The sequence below is a fragment of the Leptinotarsa decemlineata genome, unplaced genomic scaffold (assembly GCF_025532065.1).
Source record: "Leptinotarsa decemlineata unplaced genomic scaffold, Ldec_3_MD MMD2_tig00000199_RagTag_RagTag, whole genome shotgun sequence".
Taxonomy (NCBI): domain Eukaryota; kingdom Metazoa; phylum Arthropoda; class Insecta; order Coleoptera; family Chrysomelidae; genus Leptinotarsa; species Leptinotarsa decemlineata.
This window is the reverse complement of record NW_027412544.1, coordinates 9,563,161-9,586,339: the sequence shown is the minus strand read 5'-3', so window position 1 is coordinate 9,586,339 and position 23,179 is coordinate 9,563,161. Positions and strand designations below refer to the sequence as shown.

Genomic DNA, 23,179 nt, shown 5'->3' with positions numbered 1-23,179 from the left:
GTCGATAATGACAACCTTATAAATTTGTTTGTTGTGTGTACCCAATAGACAACACCAAATAATGTTGCGTATTTGCAACCACTTCAATATATTCTGTTGAGAGAACATTAGACTGAATATTTAAATCATTAACTTGATCATAAGAATGGAATAAATTACTTCAGACTTACCGATCGTGATATCTTCTGGAGTTTCGAGGCCCCCAGGAACGGAATAATCGATGATTATTGGCATAAACTTTTTTCAAAGTAACACTTTCATACATAAACATCGAACTTATTAGATAATAAATAAACTTATTAAATATTAAATAAAAATAAACACAAATTTCACTCGTTTGCATTAAAGAAACAGTTCTGTTTGATGACCCTACCCATCATATATTTTTCATTGTAGTCGGGTTTGAAGTCTGTCTATTTTTGAAATTCCTTTCTGACTTTTCGCTGGCGCGAATGTCTGGCTTCTTCAGAGGTTTAGTCCTAGCCTGCAGTTTCTTTCATGCTCCTTCAGTCTTGTTCCTATGGATCTTTTGGTGGTTCCAATGTATACCTTCCCACAAGTGCATGGTGAGTCTCTCTGGTCTTTAGTCGACCTGAGACTTTGTTGTATCTTCCTGGTGGGTTTGAAAACAGTTTTTGTTATGTTTCCCCACGAGTTTTTCAATTGTGTCTGTGATCCTAGGGATATAGTGGTAGATAGGATAGTGATTTTGAACCACGGTTCAAAACAGAAACGAGGTTCAGATATCTATCATATATCCCAAGGGTTATATACAAAATTGAAAAACTCTTGTGGAAACACAACATAATAACGGTTTTCCAACCTACCAGAAAGATACAATAAAGTCTCAGGTCGGCTAAAGACAAGGAGACCCATTATCAGCAGCAGAGGTATATCGCATAGCATGCACTTATGGGAAAGTATATACTACCAGAAGATTCATGAAAACAAGGATGAAGGAGCACAAAAGAAACTGCAAATAAGGTCAAACGGACAAGTCCTCAATGAAGGAAATCACAGGATTCTGTTTGAAAAGCCGAAACTCATTGCCCCCAACCAGAGATACCATAGCCGATTGGTACAGGAAGCAATGGACCTATAACACACAAATAATTTCAACAGAAAAAATGAAGCTGTGAACCTCAACCGAATATGAAATCTCATTCTTAGAGGTTCAAGATTGGCAAACAGCATGACCACAGTTAGAAAAGGGTCAATGAATGTTATTGACATGTTATCTAATTCAGGTATAGATATTAACACACCGAACTACCCGAGTCAATATGAACAGGCTTTACGCAATTTACCTAACTCATGTACAGGAGTACACATCAAACTATCTGAGTCAACATAAATACAACTTTTGAAGCCGTAATATCCAGTCATCGGATATAGGTAGGTCTGAAGTGACTGGGTCTATTCGACCCTCTACCGCAACCCACAAGGGTTTATTATGGCTCAGACCTATTCACACTCGGCCAAATAAACCCAGCTTCTTAACGAAGCCCATTAGTATGGTGAGTGGTCTTTCAGATCGGATATAACTAAGGATATATAAACCTCTGAAGAAGTTAGCCACTTGCTCCAGAGAAAGTCACGAAGAAATTCCAGAAATCGACGGCCTTTAAACCGGCCGCGAAAGCCTTAATCATTTTTTCATTGTAGTGTCTTTTAAAACTTATGTTAGGAAAGAAATGTGTTCCTTGTCTTGTAATGTTATTCAAAAATGTGCTGATGAGTTGATAAAGACAGGTGTCTTACTCCAAAACTTCGAAAATTATCATTGAGGATGGAATTCCTATCAATTATATTTGTTTCAATTCCATGACGAATGTTTCGAGCTCTAACTGAATATAAAAAGTGATTTTTGTACATTAATGTTCACATAAAAGTAGTTGTTGCAAAAATATTTTTTCTTTGGTGTTATTCAATGTTCATGTGAAAGTAGTTGTTTTAGGTTTTTTTTCTAGTTTCTATCTGAAAATGACTCCTATTCCTGAACTACATACACATCTTTGAAAATACTTTATTTTTAACTCGATTGCTTTCTTCCTTCTATTGGAAGTTTCCCACATGTTTTGTATGAAGATAGAAGTAGAAAGTCAAAAACCTTATTTACCCAAAAAATATACCACTTTCAATTTGAAAAAGTAACTATTTGATATTGTAAAAAGAGTCACTTCAAAACTTATCAAAACACAAAAATTAAAAACAATATATTTGTACATTTACATATCTAAAAACATTTTCTACATTTCACTCATCTGAGAGTTATACTGTCCTGGTTAGTTAGATGTTCATTTTCTCTCAAGAGTCTCGTAGAAATTTCCAAGTTTTTTACAATATTCTCCAGATTCCAATGTTTCGGTAGAAGGGCATGATCCAAAGTGAAACAACTGTGCCGAATACATTTCACCGCTGTACAATGGGCAGTTGAATGCAGTTTTAGGCCAATTTCATGGATCAGAGTTGTCAGATATTGTTCATTTTCATTGATGCATTGGACTTCTGAAAAAAAATCACATTCAAATAAATGAAGTGTATCAGAACAATTTGTTGAAATATTGTGATAATACAGAATACAATTTTGAAGAATTTATTGATGGAAGTCGACAATTTCTTTTCTATTGAATTATTATATTTATACAGGGCTATTCAAATTCAAGTATATTTAAGGGATCTTGTAAAAGGTAAGACACAAATAGCAGATTAACTTGTGACAAAGTTGCTGTTTTTTGAATGATATCGAAGAACTATTGACAATTTGTTCACTCTTTGCCTTTAGAAATTTCATTGTACAGGATTTGATTATAGAATTTTTAAACAGGTGTTGTCAGATACGTGGCACCCTCAACTTTGAAATTTTAAATAGGGGTCTGTATTCTGTAGCAATTTGTTGACGATCATCAAATTTGATGATCATCAAATGAATTATTTCATTACGACCTTGATACCCACTCGAATGAAAGCAATTCCTACGCTTCTCATGTACCACAATTCAGACTGTCAAAAACTCTATGCGTTGAAATACACCTGAAATGTGTTGATAGTTATAAAACTCAAATATTTCCATTGAGATTTTCCTACATTGTATAGCTTTGAACAGTTTATGAAAAACTTTCATGTCCAAATCCTAGTTCGACTCTTGTAGTGTTTAACCTGCAGTCAATAAATAACAAAAAATATGCATTATCGTTTCAGAAAAATGAGCTGGTATTGACTTCAAACTGTAAATGAATTTATCTATCTTAATTCAAAGCTCATTTGAAGTTCCTGAGAGAAGTTGCATATTCCAGAAAACAAAAATGAAAGTTCCGACAAGTTCTTACTGTTCAATATATTAAGGAAATGAACTCAGGTGTTTTCTTGAATTTCATTCTCAAGAATTACATGAGAACACAATTTGATTCATATGTTTCTATGTCCATGCACCCATACGTTGTTTGGTGTTGGATATGCTTTGTTTTGCTTTTGCTAACTGGTTTCAACCATTTGAAAATACCTATGAAAAATTGTGCTGTTCCTGAGATATTTTGAACGTTATTTGGAAAATTCCATGAATGAAACTTACCAACAAAAGTGATACATAATTTCATTTCTCCAGTATATTCGAAAATGAAAACTTGTTGGTACTTATGCAAATTCTCTCAGGAAGTTTTGTTTTATTTGGAGTTTTGTTGTACAAACTTTGCTTTGAGTTGTTTCTATTCAAGTGACTTTCAGGGATGAAATGAAAAACAATAATTTATTTAATTGGTTATCGAATTAACAAAACTCTCGAAAATATCAAGAAAAATTGATTTTCTCGATATTATATGAACATTACCAATGAAAAAATTGCTGCAAAAAAAAGCGTTAAAAATCAAATGCTGTACAATAAAAGTTCTAATGGCAAAGTGTAAACAAATTGTCAATAGTTCTTCAATATCCTTTAATATCATCAAATAAACGGCAACTTTGCCAGAATTCAACCTGCGTTCTATCTCTTACCTTTTTTTATGCAGCCTTTTTTTTATACAGGGTGTCTCATGATTGTATTCTGATGAAAGTTCCAACGGTAGAATAAAAATAGATTTCCAATATTTCTACAAATGAAGAATAGGTCCAAAAATCGCCCTGAGCGAAGCCTCTTTATTTGTCTAACTAAGATTTCTGAACTCCCATACATCCATTTTGAAAGAGTGGTTTGAGTACAGTCTGCGGGGTTCAAATATAAATTTCAATATTTCATCTTCTTTTTGGACAATATTCCTCTCACCTGAAGATGAAAACTCCACGACGAATACCGTCTTACTTTGAATGGTGAAATATTACATATTAACTTGTACCTAGGGGTGACGTGTGAGTGGTTCCGATGAATTCAACACCTCTCATTCTCAATGGATTCAATATCCCTCGGAGCGTATGAAAATACTGGCCATTCGCCAATGCCGTAGGAGTGCCCCCAAAAGATAATATAGCACTCATAATGCTGCATTATATCGATGGGTATAGGCTGAAACTGTTTATTACGGACATGCTGACAGTAAATGCATAAGGGTCTCAGGCACTTCACGGCAGGCCCTTTCACTTGACAATAAATAAAATCATACCACTCAGTATCACGGTAATTCGATTTGAACGACACAGATGTGGTGAGGTTGTCATAACTTCGTGAAATTGTTTTGTGGGGGATAAAAATTTATAGGTTCTTCTGATTTCAAAGTTACTTTTCCTCCGTCTCTCACAGATTCGTAACTCTCACACGTAAGCAGTGGTGAAAATTTGAATGAATTCAATGATGAACTTCATTGCACTTTGCTTGTCTTGGGGCTGTACAAACGGTAACCTTTTATATCATCAGCATATCCCACAAAATTACATTCTTCACTTTGATTCCATTTCCTTCACTATTTTTTGGCTGCATGGAAAATTTCTATGTGAAGTTTTCACGACCTTTTAGTTTTTCAATTCAAAAATTTGAATTGGAACTTGACTTTCCTGCATTAAAGTCTCTTCGTCGGTGAAATAAATTATTCAGCACTCTCCTGGACCAGTTACCTATTGGAATCTGAACAGCCACAGTGTTATTTTATGAAGAAAGACTGAAATCTTGTATGATTTGATTCATTTATCAAACTCTCATTTAAATAGCATCAACAAAAGATTAAACAGTATTGACCGGCCAACAAAATGTTGGCAACATGTTGATATTGGTGTTATCAACTTGCATCCTGTCAACTAGCAACTAGTTGATGGATACTTGTAAATATCGGGCAGCATTACCTAAAAGAAGTGTGTTGCTCAATTTCTGTGTCGATTTCTGCTTTGTTGATGAGAAATGTGTATCTATTCAGTACTAACTGAACTGGGTGAAGCTAATGTGTAGATAAACATTTCTTGGATTGAATTTATTGTGGAAATTGTATAATTATTATCATTGATAGTTTTATTATTTTCATTGAATAACAGGTCATTCAACAGTGATGCTTCAGTCAGGTAGCTAGACTGAGCCGTCAAACTGACAAGCATAGTTATATTTTGGGCTGGCTGATTGTAAACTGCGAACGAAAATAATCAAAATGCGCTAAGTTACAGACGCTCTGATTGGTTTTCCCATTTTCTTGTGAATTCATTGAACTTACCTAAAACAAAGTTTGGAGCATCATATTCAACACATTTCAAACCATATATAATTGGTATTTTTGAATTGATAGGACGAATTGGTCCTTTAACTGCCAGATCATATGCCAGCTGAGATTGTATATTGACTCCACACGATCTGCAAACATTTTAAAAATACTTCAATTTTATTGGAACTTTTGAATATAATTTGATTGATTTTTACATAAAAAAAAAAATTCGAAAGTTACTTCAAAAGATTTACCTTTTCACAATCTGAAAAAAAAAATGATAGAGTGCTTTATGTAGAGAAGGAATATTGGTTTGATATAAGTCCAGTTATCACCCGAAGACGATTGTGGATACTAACAATCGAAATGTCGTGAAGTAATTTGATTTGGGATCTTTTCAACTGAATCTATCATCAAACTGATTACATAGATCAATGGAATGAAAAAACATATATAAAATATATGCTATCAATCATTAGATAGATTATTGGACAATGAAAATTAAAGATAGAGAAGTATTATATACTACAACAAAGAGTGAACAGTGTCTTGCAAATGAAAAACTAGAAAGTTAGGCAACATAGTCACTAGAAAATAATGACAAAGAGTAAAAGATTCTTTGATATTATAGTGCTATAGATGAAGGAAATAAAATTCCCGGAAGCATATAACTGACCATGACGCAAGAGTTGTGAAGGAGTGATTTGCTGAAATTAATGTTGAGGCAGATCGATTATATGAAGTTTTTAGACTTGGAACTTTCACAAATAGCACAAACCAAAAATAGATTGCTCTTCCATTACTGAAAAAGCTGTAACAGTACTAAAAAAATAGACATACAATTAAAGATCCAGAATGAAAATATTTGCAGACTAAATCAAATATCAAAGAGAATGAATAAAATATAACAATGGGCTGTTTGGAACATGACTTTTGTCACTGTTCATTGTTCTCATGCTGCAATTTACTAGTGCCAGACTTTTGAGAGTATTCAGGAATCTAGTGTTATATACCGATCTCAAACATTTCAGACAGTTTTCATTTACTCTATGACTGTTCTCCAAGGGGTGCTGAGTGACACTGGATTTTTATGGTATTTGAAATCAGATATGTGCTACGTGTTCTTTGAAACAATATTTGATGACTCGCTAACTCTGACTGATATATTTTTTGTCACAGTCCTCACAATTTATTACATATTAATGTATCTTGATTTATATGGAAAGACAATAAACTCTGAATCTAAGTCTTTTTGAATAGTCGAAGATTTACAAAGATTCTCCCTGAATTTACGTTTCCTAATTAACCTGTCTATAATATATGAAAAATACCCGTTGATTTCAGCTATGTCCCTGATAACATTTTTCTCAATATTGTACCTTTCTTTACTGGAAAGAAACAAAAAACAACCCTATGGACAAGACAGTTGAGACATGTCATTTTGTGTTGTGGACAAGGTTGTGATCTATCAGGAATATATCTAAAAGTACTGGTATTCTTTCTGTAGTCCTCTACCTAGCTTCCTTTGTATCAAAAATCGCAAATACGTTGTCTACAGATCAAATCCATGTCAATTTCAATTCTGATTATAAAAAGATTAGTTATGAAAGGATAAAGTGAGTTTCCTATTACCGTGACTTCAAGCTGTCTGAAGAAAGCAACGTGCACAAAAATTATGATGTGTTATTCGATAAATCTTCTTCTGATGTTATGATTGATGGTTCTACAATATCCTCAATTGAACGGCCTAATCTCCACATGTTGTCCTCTTCTTTTATAACACGTTCAACACATTTTTGCCGAAACTCTTCACTTGAGCCCAAATAAGTTCAATCAGCTTAAGTTCACAATGATGAGGGGGCAGGAATAATATTTTATTTCTGTGCTATCTTGTCGACTACACATTTTGTGAAACTGGTTTTAGTTGAACATATATGGACAATAGTTCTTTTTTAACCATACTTTCATCAAATGGTATGTTTTTTGTCAAAGTAACTCAATGGTATCAGCTTTCCTACATGCATTAGTTGTTATTCTCTCAATATCTTTTCCAGTGAAAATTTAGGATTTCTCAGGTATGTTTGATTCAATCAGATGAGCCGTGCAGATATGTAATACATTAAAATGAGCTTTTCATAGAAAGTATTGAACATTGTAATCAAAATTCAAAAGTAATTTTCGGTATTTAATTGAAAAAAATCTATCAGTTATTAATAGGACTGTTCCATATTTTTGTTACTCACCGTATACATATCAAGAGTCCTTTGAGATTTGTTATATCAAATCATACAATATTGAATCATCAATCTCTACATTCATCACATTTAAACTGACTCAATTATGTACGCCTATGAAACAGATACTTGAAAATGATTTATTACTCCGCCGTTTGAGGAAATAAACTACAATATCTTATGAAATGAGGAGTTGATACACACTTTTGACGCAAAGAAAGTAATTGAAAAATGCTATTGATTTCGACTTTAATTAGATACAGCTTTTCAATAAACTATCACAACAAACAAAATATGGATTCTATTGTTTCCTACTAGATGTTTACAGTCTTAATACTAGGAATCATTAGCATGATGTTACTACTCCTAAATTATTATTACGAAGAAAAACTTACTCAAACATTTTCTTTTGATGTGCAGCTTGCATAGAGGATAATAGTCGATCTATGTGAGATTGTCTGATGTATTTCCAAGTGGACCGTTCTACAACTTTTCCATCTTTAAAACCAGTATCTGTGGCCAATCCAAAAACACCTTTTATTCGATAAGCTCTGGTAGGTCGATTTTCACGAATAAATTTAGCTGCCATTGTCCCTTTTTTCAAACCAAATACTGTGAATTGAAATGGGGATATAATTTAATAAAGTAACTAAATGATGGAAATTAATAAAATAGTTGAAATAAACAGAGTAAGTTACGAGGTGAACTTTTTTTTAGAATGTAGCAGAGATAACAATAATTAAACATCCATTTTTTAATATCTAGATAATGACGAGAAAGAAGATTTTTAAAGAAAACATTTGATTATATATTTTCAATAAGAATCCATGGAAGATGTAAAAAGGAACAAAACAATTTGATATAGCAGAACAATGAAAAATCTTACATTCTTTCTTCAAATATGTCACAATGAATCAAAAATTGTGCTACTTGTGATATACTATGAGAAGTGACTTGAAAAGACCTATTTATTTTATATATGTTTCTGAATATGCAGGCAAAGGTGATGATGTTGAAAGGTTTTAAATATTGATTAGACCTTGGCATTCTCTGTTATACAGGCTGATTCACGGTGGATGGCACATTAGACGTTTCTGCTGAACCAGACAACGGATCACTTTGAAAATTTAATGGAGGGCATATTCGGACATTCTCTAGCCAACTAAAATATTTTCGACAATGCGGTGTTGCCGCTTTTATTAGAAAGCAGTAGCAACTTTGATTTTTCAAATGGAACACTCTGTATATAATATTATTTTTGGAATCTCCAACAATTGCCCGACAACTTTTCTTGATATTTCCCTATACCTATCTGTTACCGTTTTCGAAATAAAAATTAATTTCAATTTTTTTCTTCGAAAATCATGACTTCTAAAAATGCCGATATCTTTTAGTTAAGAAGTACTATGATATCGAAATTTGGTTTGGAGTTAGGTGATACTTGGACACTTCCCACACGTCAGCCTAATCTCCGTTACTTCAATACAGGGTGGTAAAAAAATACAGTTTTTTCGTTTGCTTGAAAAAGTTGCTGAAATTTGATTATTTCAAATGGAACACCCTGTATATTATTGAAAATTCGGAAAGCTGCTGAAATTTGCTTTCTTTCTATGTATATCATACCTATACCTAACTAGTCAAGTTTCGGACTTATGAACATTTATTTGTGAAAATGTCCCTTCAGAATGGAATTTCCATTCGGTATTTGGTAAGCAGGCCATGATTACTATTTGACAGTAGCGTTGTGACATTCTCCTAATAATATCGACATTTTCGTCACTTCAGAAGTTACAAATACCTTCAAAATGATGGAACAAAACTATTCAAACGAAGTTCTTATGAATTTGTTTATTAGTTTTGGACAGTGTGACAAAATTATCAGCAGAACATGTAGAAAGTTCAATGAAATGTATCCGAATCTACCGCCAATGAACCTCAAGAAATTTATGGAAAGTTTATTAAAGTGGTGCATGAATTTATCAGTATTTTTCAATAAATCAAAATGCATTATCTTTTTTTTTGTCTTTGTTGCATTTTATTCATTCGTACTAAATGCATGCTACTTTTTTTAAAATATGAAGTTGTAGGATGGAATACTCAACAACAAAAATAATGCAGTTTTGTGTGGTTTCATAGTAGTTATCGTCATTTCTGATCATCTCATTAAAAATTGAATTTAATATTCACTGTATTCGTGAAACACAAAATCTCTAGAATAATATTCATTGAGCTGACGATACAGTTTAGTCAATCGATATAATGCCAAAAATGTGAAAGCAACTATAACCACCATATAAACACATATACATATTGTAAATTTTTTACCAGTCGATATTACTAAAACTGCTGTGTCAGCCAATTTCATCAAATTGTTCAAATGTAGTTCATCAATAAATACACAATACATAAATTGATTTTTCAAATTTATGATGCAGGAATAAAACAAAATACATAATATAAGAACCATCATCTTCTCATATATTGCACATATCACTGATGAAATATGCAGTATAAGTGTAAAAGTTTGGTACTACAAGTTCCATTTGATCACAGCCTACTAACCCATATTTGTTTTCTCTAATTGAAATACCTAATTTCCAGTGAAAAAAAATGTCTACTCTGACAGTGTATTAGGAAGTTGTCAAATTATAGATACAAAAAAGTAGCATAAGTTCATGTTTACGAAACAGAAACATACTTAATACTCCACTGGTATTCCAACCCAAGTAGTTCGACCAGCTTACTGCCAACTCATCCTGTAGGTATTTTGGACCAACAACATTGGGATGAACACTCAAATCCGTTATTTCATTTTGAGTAAGTATGGTTGAGATTTCTTTGGTTGCCAGTTCTTTAACAGAACCATCATGTAATGACAGTTTTCTTTCAGGATATCTGAGTTTGACATCCAGGTCACTGAGATCTAAAAAAGGAATATTGCCAAGTTATAGAAAAAACATTTTGGGATGATTATGTTTGGAAATAACTAATACTGATAGAGATACTTTAGTTTTCCTTGACATTTTCGAATGTATAGGAATAGTGACGAAAATAAAATAAAACAATAAGAATTGAATAAAAAAGAATTGAAATAAACAAAGTCGAATAAGACATTATCCTTTTTTGTGCTTCTATACTTCTACTTCTCTATTATTAAATAAAATAAGTCAACAAACATCGAAGCAGTAAGAGACCCATTCTCATTTTTTTTCCTAGGGATTTCTCTCCAGATCTCAAGTTTTTTCACAATCTCGACTTTCTTCTTTGGATTTCAATTCTCCATGAAGTCTGAAAATTTGAGAATATAATTCGAGTGAAAACAATTGAATATGTCTCTTGTACTATTTCATATTTCTTTTTCAATTTGTATTATTTTTCTTTCTTTGGCCAGTTTTTATTTTTCATATATAAATACCTGGAGGTATAAAAAGAAAAAAGTGGTTTTCAAATTTAAAATTTAAAATGCGAAAATACCCAAAACGGCACATGCGCATAAATATTATGTCTTCCTAGGCCAAGTTGACTACTATTTTCAATAGTTTTGGCAAGTGGTAGTGATACTTGAGAGCTAGTGAAAAATATAAATAACCGAAACTTACCAGTTTTCAAGTGAGTATATTTTGATGTTACTCATTTAATGAAAATGTTACTAACCTTTACATATATTCCAAATTAAAGTTTTCCGCAGATTTCGGACAGATGATTCTGCCGGTTTGTATACACAAACGATTCCTTTCAGTGCGTTCCACAATAAATCTGAATCAGGTCTCATTTTTTAATGGAAAATCACTTATCATATTATTTACATCAACAATGAAGGATCTGGAAATGATTTCTGGAAATAGTTGAAATGGTTTTCAATTTTTTAGGTTATAATCAACATCGTTGCCATGTTTCTCTGTGAATAAAAGGGAAAGTATACTGGCTTTCATGTTTTGTAACATATTTAAAGTTTTTCGATTCTAAATCATTTTACTTGAGTGAAAAAAATTGAAATATAGGAATTACAAACCCTCTGCTACGTTGATTTTTTATATTTTCTGCGATAAAAGTAATATCAAAAATAATATTCACTGTTGTTTGTTGAAACTCATTTTTACAAAAATAAAATTTTATTATCAATATTTAAAGAAAAATTATTTCATTGTAAAATTTTCCTTCAAACTAAGTACCTAAAAAATAATGTAGCAAATGAACACTACCATTATCATTCTGTCAACCATGTTATATAATTGAAGTAAAATGAAAGGTAAGTTTCTTCTTTTCATTGAAGACACGTTTGTTAAAAGTGACTATCTAGTTCATTTCTGAGTAGTTTTTCAATACATACAATGAACCGATTTCCAATTTTTTCCGTGACATGCGCACTACTCCTAGACCCATCATGGTACCTTAACTGCCTTGAAGAAATGATGTACACTTATTATAAATTTCACCATAGTTTAAACTACTAAAAATTTTCTAGTATTGGCAACGGTGGATATGTTTAGAAAGTGCGACACCTGTGTTCGAATAGGAAAATTATTAATTGGTCGAAAAGGAACTCTAACATTTTGTCGATGACATCTTCTAAGGAGACTATCAGATGGAGACACAAGTTCGGAAGTTTGAAGAATTGTGCATTTTGGTGGTTTATTTCAACACATATGAGGGGTGTAGATACAAAACTTATATTCTCCAATTTTCGGAGAATGAGTCTATTATTCTCTGTATACAAATGGACATGTTCGTGAGTTTCTTATGAGTCAAAAGATAGCAAGAATTTACAAAAATTTGTCATATGTAGCATATGTAATCACTACATAGGTTTAATTAAACGATGTTCTTCCGTCGCGTCTGTCTTTTTTTTTGGGGCGCTGGTATTATATATTTTGAGGACTACACCTTTTCATACAGAAGACATAGATGAAGAAAACTAATCAGTTTTCGTCATTTGCAGTTCTATTGCTGCTGCTGAACGGCAACTGCAAACTGTTATCAAGGAATTCATCTTAATCATTTAGACTCATAGGATAGGTTCTTAAAATTGAAAAAGCGATATAATATTTGTATTCCAAAAACGTATGGTTGTCGTTTCATATCTCCATATATTCTAAACGAGTGGACCTATTTTCAAAGTAGAGTAGAATGGAAAATCAAAATCCTTTCTCAATGAGGTACCACTCGACTCCCATATTGGCGTGAAGTTATCCACAGATTTCTGGCCACACATACTGACGTAGAGGAAAATAAAAATCTGTGGTTGGGATACGAAATTATTAGCACCCGTACTAATATCTGTGGCTGGAAATACCTATTCACTATAGGTTGAACGTGAAATTATTGAGACTATTTGGTGTTTAACATTTTTATAGAATCTTGACTAGATTTACGCGTCGATAATCGTTTTCTCATAAACAATACAGATTTAGGGAATAATACAATTGTAAATATTAGACTTGCAACAATCAGACTCACTTTTTGAAACACCTTGTAGAATTGGAACCAGAAAATGTGCATTCATGAAAATTACACAACTGTTATAGAGTCTAGGGAAGATCAATAAAGTGATGTCTTGTCACCCATACAGATTTCGAGAGAAAAATTGTTGCAACATTCAGACTCACTTTTGAAAACACCTTGTAGAATTGAAACCAGAAGATGTGCGTTCATGAAGATTATATAAATGTTATAGAATCTTGGATAGATCGATACAGTGTAAACCGTTTTCTTGTCACCCATACAGATTTTGAGAAAAAAATTGTTGCAATAATCAGATTTCGAGAGATAAATTGTTGCATCAGACTCATATTTTGAGTCTGTAAATCTGCATGGGTGACAAGAAAACGGTTTTCACTATATAAATCTACCCGAAATTCTATGACAGTTGTGTAATTTTCATGAACGCACATCTTCTGGTTCCAATTCTACAAGGTGTTTTAAAAAGTGAGTCTGATTGTTGCAACAATTTTTCTCTCGAAATCTGTATGGGTGACAAGGAAACGGTTTTCACTATATCAATCTACCCGAAATTCTATAACAGTTATGTACTTCTCATGAACGCACATCTTCTGGTTCCAATTCTACAAGGTGTTATAAAAAGTTAGTCTGATTGTTACAACAATTTTTCTCTCGAAATCTGTATGGGTGACAAGGAAACGGTTTTCACTATATCAATCTACCCAAAATTCTATAACAGTTGTGTAATTTTCATGAACGCACATCTTCTGGTTACAATTCTACAAGGTGTTTTAAAAAGTGAGTCTGATTGTTGCAACAATTTTTCTCTTGAAATCTGTATGGGTGACAAGGAAACAGTTTTCACTATATCAATCTACCTGAAATTCTATAACAGTTTTGGAATTTTCATGAACGCACATCTTCTGGTTCCAATTCTACAAGGTGTTTTAAAAAAAGTTAGTCTGATTGTTACAACAATTTTTCTCTCGAAATCTGTATGGGTGACAAGGAAACGGTTTTCAATATATTGATCTACCCAAGATTCTATAATAGTTTTGTAATTTTTATGAACGCACATCTTCTGGTTCCAATTCTACAAGGTGTTTTAAAAAGTGAGTCTGATTGTTGCAACAATTTTTCTCTTGAAATCTGTATGGGTGACAAGGAAACAGTTTTCACTATATCGATCTACTTAAAATTCTATACTAGTTGTGTAATTTTCATGAACGCACATCTTCTGGTTCCAATTCTACAAGGTGTTTTAAAAAGTGAGTCTGATTGTTGCAACAATTTTTCTCTCGAAATCTGTATGGGTGACAAGAAAATGGTTTTCACTATATTGATCTACCCAAGATTCTATAACAGTTGTGAAATTTTCATGAACGCACATCTTCTGGTTCAAATTCTACAAGGTGTTTTAAAAAGTGAGTCTGATTGTTGCAACAATTTTTCTCTCGAAATCTGTATGGGTGACAAGAAAATGGTTTTCACTATATCAATCTACCCAAAATTCTATACTAGTTATGTAATTTTCATGAACGCACATCTTCTGGTTCCAATTCTACAAGGTGTTTTAAAAAGTGAGTCTGATTGTTGCAACAATTTTTCTTTCGAAATCTGTATGGGTGACAAGGAAATGGTTTTCACTATATTGATCTATCCAAAATTCTATAACAGTTGTGTAATTTTCATGAACGCACATCTTCTGGTTCCAATTCTACAAGGTGTTTTAAAAAGTTAGTCTGAATGTTGCAACAATTTTTCTCTCGAAATCTGTATGGGTGACAAGAAAATGGTTTTCACTATATTGATATACCCAAGATTCTATAGGAGTTGTGTGATTTTCATGAATACAAGGAATCTCAATGAATTATTCTGATTGTTTCAACATTTTTTTTTTTTAAATCTGTTTAGATGACAAGAAAACTGTCATCACCAAGTTAATCTACTCAAGAAACTATGGAAGTTGTGTGATTTTGATGAACGCACATCATCGGATATCATTTTTATATGGGGTATTGGAAAGTAAGTCTAATATTTCCAATTTTATTTTTCCCTAAATTTGTATTGTTGATGAGAAAACGATTATCAACGCGTCAATCTACTCAAGATTCTATTAAAAAGTTTTACACCAAATAGTCCTAATAATTTCACGTTCAACCTATAGTGAATGGTTATTTCCAGCCACAGATATTAGTACGGGTGCTTATAATTTCGTATCCCAACCACAGATTTTTATTTTCCTCTACGTCAGTATGTGTGGCCAGAAATCTGTGGATAACTTCACGCCAATGACTCCCATTTCTATTTAGAAAATTTTGTCGATGAAACACCGGCTTAGAGCGTTAAAGGATGAATAGTTATGTGGCTGAAGACATACTAGGTGATTCCCGACATCTAGCTTTCTCCTCTTCGGGTATTCTTCATGTGAACGTCGATCCTGATATTTAATAATATTTTGGTCACTCTGATGTAGAATTTTCCGAATCCACGTCTTTTTCGATTACTTTTGTTGTAGTTATAGCTTCTTCATTTTGTTTCACCAACTTCTCTGAGCCATTCTGCTGAATATATCTTCTGATGAGGTCTACCTTATTATCTAAATTATCTTATCAATAATTTATCAAGTACAAATCAGAGGGACACTTCTCAGGAAAGTTCGTATCATTTCAATAGAGAAAAAAAATAATAACAAAAGAATCAATAACGGGCTGTTCGGGATGGAACTTTTACCACTGTTTATAGTTCTCACGATTTCCCAAAAGTCTCAACAATTTCAACCAATGTTTCTTATCACAAGGCCGTTCTCAAGGCGTGTTAAGCGACATTTGAGTTTTGATAGCTCATTTATTCTGACTAATAAAGTTTTGTTCAAAACAGTCTTTGTAATGTATTCCATAGGATGGTCGTTTTAAATTTCGTAGATAAATCACTCAGTGTTGACGTTTCCCATAACATTAGCACATAGAAACAAATATACAGACTGAACTAATGACTCACTGAACTAACGGCGCGATTCATTTGAATCAGTGCACCATTTAAACACCTGTCGCTACGAGTAAGTCTATGGTCGCTACCCGTTCTGTAATTTCAGACGACAGAATTTGAGAATGCGAAATTGCCATTGAGCGATTCATGCATAAAAGCGCATATATGGGACGGGACAGTGACCGGTTGGGTTGACGTGACAGGTGTACTCGCTTCGGCGGTACATAGTTATACCACCGTCACAGTTTAAGTATCTGTGCCACCGTACATAAGTAAACAGAAGTAAATTCACTCCCGTCGGTCTCTTTGATGTTTCGGGTCGAGATTTTATTTTTTGCTGGCATGTGGCGGGGCAGGAGGGTGTCGGCTAAGAGCTGTTGTTCGATCAAAAAATATGAGATCATGATCTGACTTCATCATTGCTACGAGGAGCTCCCAATAAATGTCTCATATGATTGTGAACTGTTTAGGAATTTATAAAAAATAAGACAAGGTGGTGAAATATACGTATATTTTATATAGTAAGATTATACAATTGAGGTCAAAAACTCATGCTGATATATTTTAAAGGTTTTTCAGAATTATGAGTTTTTGATTTTTTTAACATTTGTTTTCAAATTACTATTGGCAAATTTCAAAGTATAATAAATGCTTACCGTTGTGAAAAGAGTAAATAAATAATCCAAAGGAAAATTATCACAATCAGTGGCACATAAATTGTTGAAATGATTAAGAAATTCTGCTTCTAGATGAATGATACATTGTAAAACTGATACCGGAGGCATATATAAACTTCCAAACTGTTTGGCTACTGTATTACTATATGCCTTGAAATGAATATATACCTACATTTGTTTCATTCAGTATCGTACTAGCCGCCGTGGCAAAAAAAATTTGTACATACTTCTCATGAATGTTTTCTTAAAGATTTTCCCAAAAGATATCCACAAACATAGCCCAAGCTGTTGCCTTCTGGAGTGGCTCGAGTTCTATAATCATTTGTCTCTAGTCTCAAAGGTCTTTAAGGATTTTTTGAAACTCCTAGAAGAATCTTCATTCTATTTATGTCTGCATTTGTAATACTAGATAGAATCGCTCTAGTATCTTTTAGACAGTTAATTCCTTCTGCCTGTGTGAAATACTGAAGAGTAAATGTGTTTTTGAAAGCTCTGGTAATTTGAATGGGAGTTGGGTTTCTGGAATTTCCACAAGTATTTCTAAGTTGACCAAAATAATTTTCCACACAGTCCTGATTTATATACCTCGTCAATATGTAGGAGTGTCCTTCACTATGTAGGTTTTCCCAAAGTTGCAGAAATGCCAAAATTGTTATCTGCCACCCCTCAATGAATATCATTTGTCCAGTCGTGTTTTTTCCTTTTTTTGATATTACAGTTGATTTGCTGAAAAATTATAAAAACGATAGAAATAAAAACAATTTAATAATATGGTCCTCTTCTCAGGACAAGAGAAAACGAAAAAAAACTGAAACTGAAGGTTTCAAAGTTTCGAGTATAGAAGCTTTCTAGCTCGTTTCTCCTTCATTTATTTTCTGAAATGAATTGTAGCAGCGCTGTCACCAGATGCAGATTTCTCCGCATCAAATTTTGAATATCAAGGCAGGTCCGAAAAAGCTGTAGAGTTCGTGCCGATCGCACGAAGGCCGCTCTTTTTTTAAATCTGATCATTTGGTATACTTACTTATATTCTCTCTCATTGTGTGGTTCCAGAACTGAATTTTAATCTTAATTGAAATGCTTTTCACTCACTATTCTCTTCTCGATAGATTGACAAAAGGTTTCTTATTTGTTTGTGTTCTCTTAACTTCATATTACTCTACTAGGATGGTATTTTTCTCAGTCCAAGAGAAAATGAAAGTCCAAAGTTTCGAATATAAAGTATAATAAGTAGAATACGACTCTATGGACAAAATAATAAAAAAACAACGTGTAAAATCTTATATAAAAAATGTTGAATTGCAATAAAACAAGAGAAAATAGAACAAATAAATTCGCCGCAAATGTTTACTGTGCTATTCACTATTTAATTCAAACTCTTAAACAACTATAAACATACCAACTCGGTACAAAATACTTTTAGTTTTACTTTTACTTCAGGGAGAGTGGTGTATAACTTCAAATTTTCTCCATTTTTTTTGTAATTATACTCTAGCTTAACTATCAGTACTAGGAACCCCACGATATGTAACCTCTTTGTAAATAGGAAGTGGACTCAGATAAAATATTATGTGAACTCTCTCTAAATATCAACTGGTTAGTAGAAAAAAATAACAAACACTTACATAACGCCTCTTTGTGTGGTTCGTGGTCAACCATAGGTTTCGTTGACCCGGTGTGTCTTCTACACCAACACTTTTAATTTAAACTCCCCTGTACCCCATACCGGCTTAAGATTTCACTATCGTTTTTACTTAAATTTCGCCCCACGCGCTTACAAACAAAATATCTCCCCTATTTAGGCCACCTTCCTCAGCCTCGAAGGTGAGGGAGGATGAGACCCCCGATCTCGTTACAACGAGGTCCGGTGACCGACCTTTTCTGTCTCTCGTAAGAAAACTCCCAAGCCCTCGCGTCAGCTACGCTATCCACAAAAACCTCATATCAGCGTTTTTTCAACCTTCCCAAGTGTATGATCATCGGCAGGATGCAATACATTTATTTGTTTAGTCTAAGTAAATTTTAACATGACCACAACGACGCTCGAAGGTTCGACAGTCATAAAGTAATTCAGCGCTTTTTCAACTGGAAAAATATCGACACCGAAGAAACGGGTGATCGACCTCGATCTCAATGAATAAAATAATATTTTATGTTACTCTCGCAATGGCCGTTATTACACTAACAATAAAAATTAATTGTCGCTCCGAGGCGACTTCATTGATTCCAGTGGCGCATTTGCTTTTTCAGCTGCAGGAAAAACCGGAAAAACCTGCAGCACCACATCATCTGAAGATCTCGATTTGCCAATGTCCTCTCTTTCATAGAACAAAATATAGGGTGTCTCCAGAGGCTCTAATAGTTTCAGTACTTCGCCAGAACACTTCGTGAAACGACTATCGTTAAACTCAAATCAGTGTTTCGTCTTTGACCAAGGCGTAATAATGACCAAATTCAATGCCAGAACCACAGTGAACAATAACTGCATGAATATTATAATAGTGGTCTGCTAGATTGAAATGTTCATCTATTTCGAACCTTCGAAAGAGTTTCTTACTTCCGTCAGAGTTTTAGTCTTGTTTGAAGATCATCAGTGTTATTATTAGATTGACTGGTGCCTCAGAAAATCAATTTGTTTTGGATGTTCAAAAAAAAGTTTATTGAAATCTTTCATACCGTCCATTTTTTCAATGAATTAAGCCGTTCCTATTGCTGCTGATGGTATCTGATTGAAACTGGCATAGGTATTCATCGCTGTAGCTACCGAATGACTGAAAACTTGACTGGCTAATTTAACCTTCATCATTTGATAGTTAGTTGGGAATAAATGAGAATCAGTAAGTTTGGGTGCTAGTCTATATTGCTTTTTCTTATCCAAGTTGTAAAGTTGTTCAAGATGACTTTTGTTCGTTGTATGGTTTCTGCTACATTTCAGCAGATGTAAAATATTTTTTCTCATCAACAAAGAAATATGGCTGCTCTACAGTCACTTTGAGATCTTTTCTGACAAGTTTATAAAAATTAGAACCTAAATCTGAAATGATACCCCTACCTCTCAATCCAATTTTTGATAATTGCCTAACAGCTTCAATCACAATACTTTTTATATCCAGTATTGATGTGGATGAATTGGTAAAAAAGTATGCAACAGGCTGTTTCCAGTTCGAATGTATGCCTTTTGCCATGACTACTTAGGCATCTGCAGAATTTCATTTTGTTTTGAATCGTTTTTTTGAAATATTTTTTATATTATTGGTTTGTTGTTGTAAATCAAAACTTCAATATAAAATACAGATTTCTTAGTTTTGGGTTGCCTAGTTTGCTAATTATGAAGTGTGTCAATCTAATGAAATTCTAATGTTTTTGTCACTGATGACAGAATCTAAAAAAAGACATATTTGCTATTTATAGTAGATTATCTGGAACATATAAATGGAAAGTAGGCTCCAAAAAAGGTTATTTGAATATATATTTGATACTTTGGTTTTGCAAAGATTTCAGTGGAAGTAATTGTTTTCCTACAGATACAAATCAAAACTTGATGTGGTTCAACAATTATTTTCCTTTGTGGATTTCCAGTGGAACTGGAGGCATATACTATTCATAAAGTTCAATTTCATCAAATTAAATTCATAATAAAAAGTCTGCATATTATTGACTCCACTACATATGGTCTATAACAATTTATTTTATGATTTTCGTTATATGTTCTTTACTTCAATCTTACATAATAAATAATAGAAAAACATACCTTTTTTCGTCAATTGGAAATCGAAAAAAATTAATCCCGACATCACCCTGCAAATTACAGCAACCCACAGCTCGACACTTGTTCATTTTGAAACTAGACACAAATTTTTCACAAATACAAAACCACCACTTTATAACGACTCACTCTGTAATAATAATATTCCATGTCTCAATTTGGCTCGCTTGGTAAACGCCTCAGATTCACTCGGTTGCGCTGTAGTTCGGCCGCGCATAAAATTCGAGGTGGTGAATCTTGACTCAAATATGGCGGCGAGTGAACTTACTGATGTTTACTTCTATATTGTGGCTATACTAAAATTGGAACGATACAGAGAAGATTAGCATGGCCTTTGCGCAAGGTTACACGCAAAACCGTGAAACGTTCCACATTTTTCGACACCTTCCATGAACGGAATATAAATGACCGTTTGTAAGTTCATGAAACAACTGGCCTAGAAAATTTCAACTTTATTCAGAAGTATCCACCCAAACACAACAACGACAGCTACATTCTCATTTCAGCGACCTGAACATCAAATCTTTGTAATGGTGTGCATAAGCCTTGTCGGCAGCAGGCACACGACTCAGTCACTCAGTCGTTTTAACGAAGTCTGCATTTCTGGGTGAACGGCAACCCGCTAACATCGCGAGGGGCGTTCCCCCTGCCTCCTTATAGCGGGGGCGTGAGGGCACGCTTGTCAGAAAACCACTTGCCACTCTACCCTTCAGGTAGAGTGGCAAGTGGTTCCAGGCCCTGAAATGTAGATATGTATGTAGTATATTTTTATTGAAACTATTTTTTATTTTGATTTGGGTTTGCCCCAGTTATTCAGTCGTCCGTCAGATGAAACGGTGGTTCGAACCGCGAGACTGGACGATCGATTTCACTGCCTATCGATTTCACTGCCATAGGTGGCGACTGCTGGTCACAGGAAAACATATTTAAAACAGTTTTTGTATCACAGACAGAATTTGAGAACGCGACATTGTCGATGAGCCACTGATGCATAAAAGCGCTTATATAAAATATTATTTGAAAACGCATGAAAGCGCTATATACAGGTTAGGGTACCCCATACGACACGGTTCCTGTAAACTAAACCATAATTTTTTTCAGAAATTTCCCCATTTCATTATATGTATATTGATTGAGGCTGCAGAAGGAAATTATTTTGGAGTCTTAAGGGTAGCTAAACAAGTGACATAAAAGTTGTGTTTTTTAAATGGAATACCGTGTATTTCGTTACACTTTTAAATAGGTCAGGAAAAAATAATATGATTTCATATAAGGTACTATGTACCTAACTATAACGGTTCTTGAGATATTGATTTTTTTTTATGAAAATGCTAGGTACAATTGGAAACTAAATAATATCGAAATGTATAGAAATCATTCCTTCGAATTTTGACCAAGCATGAAAGAGGTTTTGGGCTATTGATTCCAATAAAACTTATTCTCATAATTATACAGAATGTTAAAAAATCATTGCCACTTTTTTATAATGTCTTACAAAGACAATTTTGTTTCAAATAAAACTACCTTAATTTTTTTGTTCTGAAGAATATAAAATTTAGTTATCTTCCATTTCATTTTGAAGTTTCCTATACCTATCCTGAATAGTTTTTCAGATATTGGCTTTTTCAAATAGGAGTTCTTATTTCTATGCATTCTTTGAGTCAAAATAGCTTTAAAACGACATTCATTTGATTTGCTGACATAATTCTCATTGACAGTTGTTATACTTTACTTCATTGAAAATATTTACTGTTCACTAAAATGAAGTTATCATTTACATTCATATTCTGACTGACAACAACAAAAACTTCCAGTCCTATGAAATTGATGTAGTAATCGTTTGAAAACTAACTTTTTTTGGTGATTCCGGTCTAGATATTTTTGGGCATACACCCTCAACCCCAAAAGGCAATTAATACTCGAAACACTCACCAATAGCTAAAATCATATCTATCCGCTCTTGAATGATATAAGTTTGCATTTTCAACGGTAATAATTCAGTGAATATCTTCAGTAACGTAAAACACAGTAACTGTTAATAAGAATTTTTTCAACAAGTTGAGTAAGCGTCTTTTCAACGCTCAACGGTATCTTGATTCAAAGAATGCATTCAAATAAGAACTACTATTTGAAAAAGCCAATATCTGAAAAAAATTAGGTTAGGTATGGGGAACCCCAAAATGAAATGAAAGATAATTGAATTTCATATTGTTCATACCAAAAATATACTGGGTATTTTATTTTAAATAACAAAGTTATCTTTGTCTGAAATTATAAAAAAGTGGCAATGATTTCTTAACATTCTGTGTACTATTGATAAACGGGTTTTATTGAAATTAATAGCCCAAAACCTCTTTATGCTTGGTCAGAATTCGAAACGACAATTTCTATACATTTTAATGTTAATTGTTAGGTTTCCAATTGTACCTAGCATTTTCATAAATAAATAAATAATTCGAGAAC

General features: G+C 33.2%; 2 protein-coding genes, 2 long non-coding RNA genes and 1 other non-coding gene across 5 annotated transcripts in view; 3 read left to right on the top strand and 2 right to left on the bottom strand.

Moving 5' to 3' along the window:
* Positions 1-2,201: 2,201 nt before the first annotated feature.
* Positions 2,202-11,727, bottom strand: LOC111512984 (pseudouridylate synthase TRUB2, mitochondrial). Its single transcript, XM_023169146.2, has 5 exons — positions 11,501-11,727; positions 10,545-10,769; positions 8,242-8,458; positions 5,625-5,761; positions 2,202-2,508 (listed from the first exon to the last, which is right to left on the bottom strand). Exons 1-5 carry the CDS (start codon positions 11,616-11,618, stop codon positions 2,261-2,263), a joined length of 945 nt encoding a protein of 314 aa, XP_023024914.2. The 5' UTR covers positions 11,619-11,727; the 3' UTR covers positions 2,202-2,260.
* Positions 4,025-5,618, bottom strand: LOC141481417 (uncharacterized). The gene is made up of 2 exons (XR_012464950.1): positions 4,259-5,618; positions 4,025-4,197 (listed from the first exon to the last, which is right to left on the bottom strand). It is a non-coding gene; the product is annotated as an uncharacterized lncRNA (long non-coding RNA).
* LOC141481416 (uncharacterized) lies at positions 10,524-10,957 on the top strand. Its single transcript, XR_012464949.1, has 2 exons — positions 10,524-10,663; positions 10,737-10,957. It is a non-coding gene; the product is annotated as an uncharacterized lncRNA (long non-coding RNA).
* LOC111516748 (14 kDa phosphohistidine phosphatase) overlaps positions 11,296-23,179 on the top strand; it is a 188,490-nt gene continuing 176,606 nt past the window's right edge. The window contains exon 1 of the mRNA XM_074172907.1: positions 11,296-11,455. The gene's annotated coding sequence lies outside the window, so the exon portion shown is untranslated. The remainder of the gene's footprint in view (positions 11,456-23,179) is intronic.
* On the top strand, positions 20,991-21,094 carry LOC141481548 (U6 spliceosomal RNA). Its single transcript, XR_012465029.1, has one exon. It is a non-coding gene; the product is annotated as a U6 spliceosomal RNA (small nuclear RNA).

Excerpts from the sequence above, each read along its gene's own strand:
- LOC111512984 (XM_023169146.2), bottom strand. The coding sequence starts at position 11,618 with ATGAGACCTGATTCAGATTTATTGTGGAACGCACTGAAAGGAATCGTT. Across the intron at positions 5,762-8,241 it reads CATCAAAAGAAAATGTTTGA|ATCGTGTGGAGTCAATATAC; the intron begins GTAAGTTTTTCT and ends AAATGTTTGCAG. Across the intron at positions 2,509-5,624 it reads TGCTCCAAACTTTGTTTTAG|AAGTCCAATGCATCAATGAA; the intron begins GTAAGTTCAATG and ends ATTTTTTTTCAG.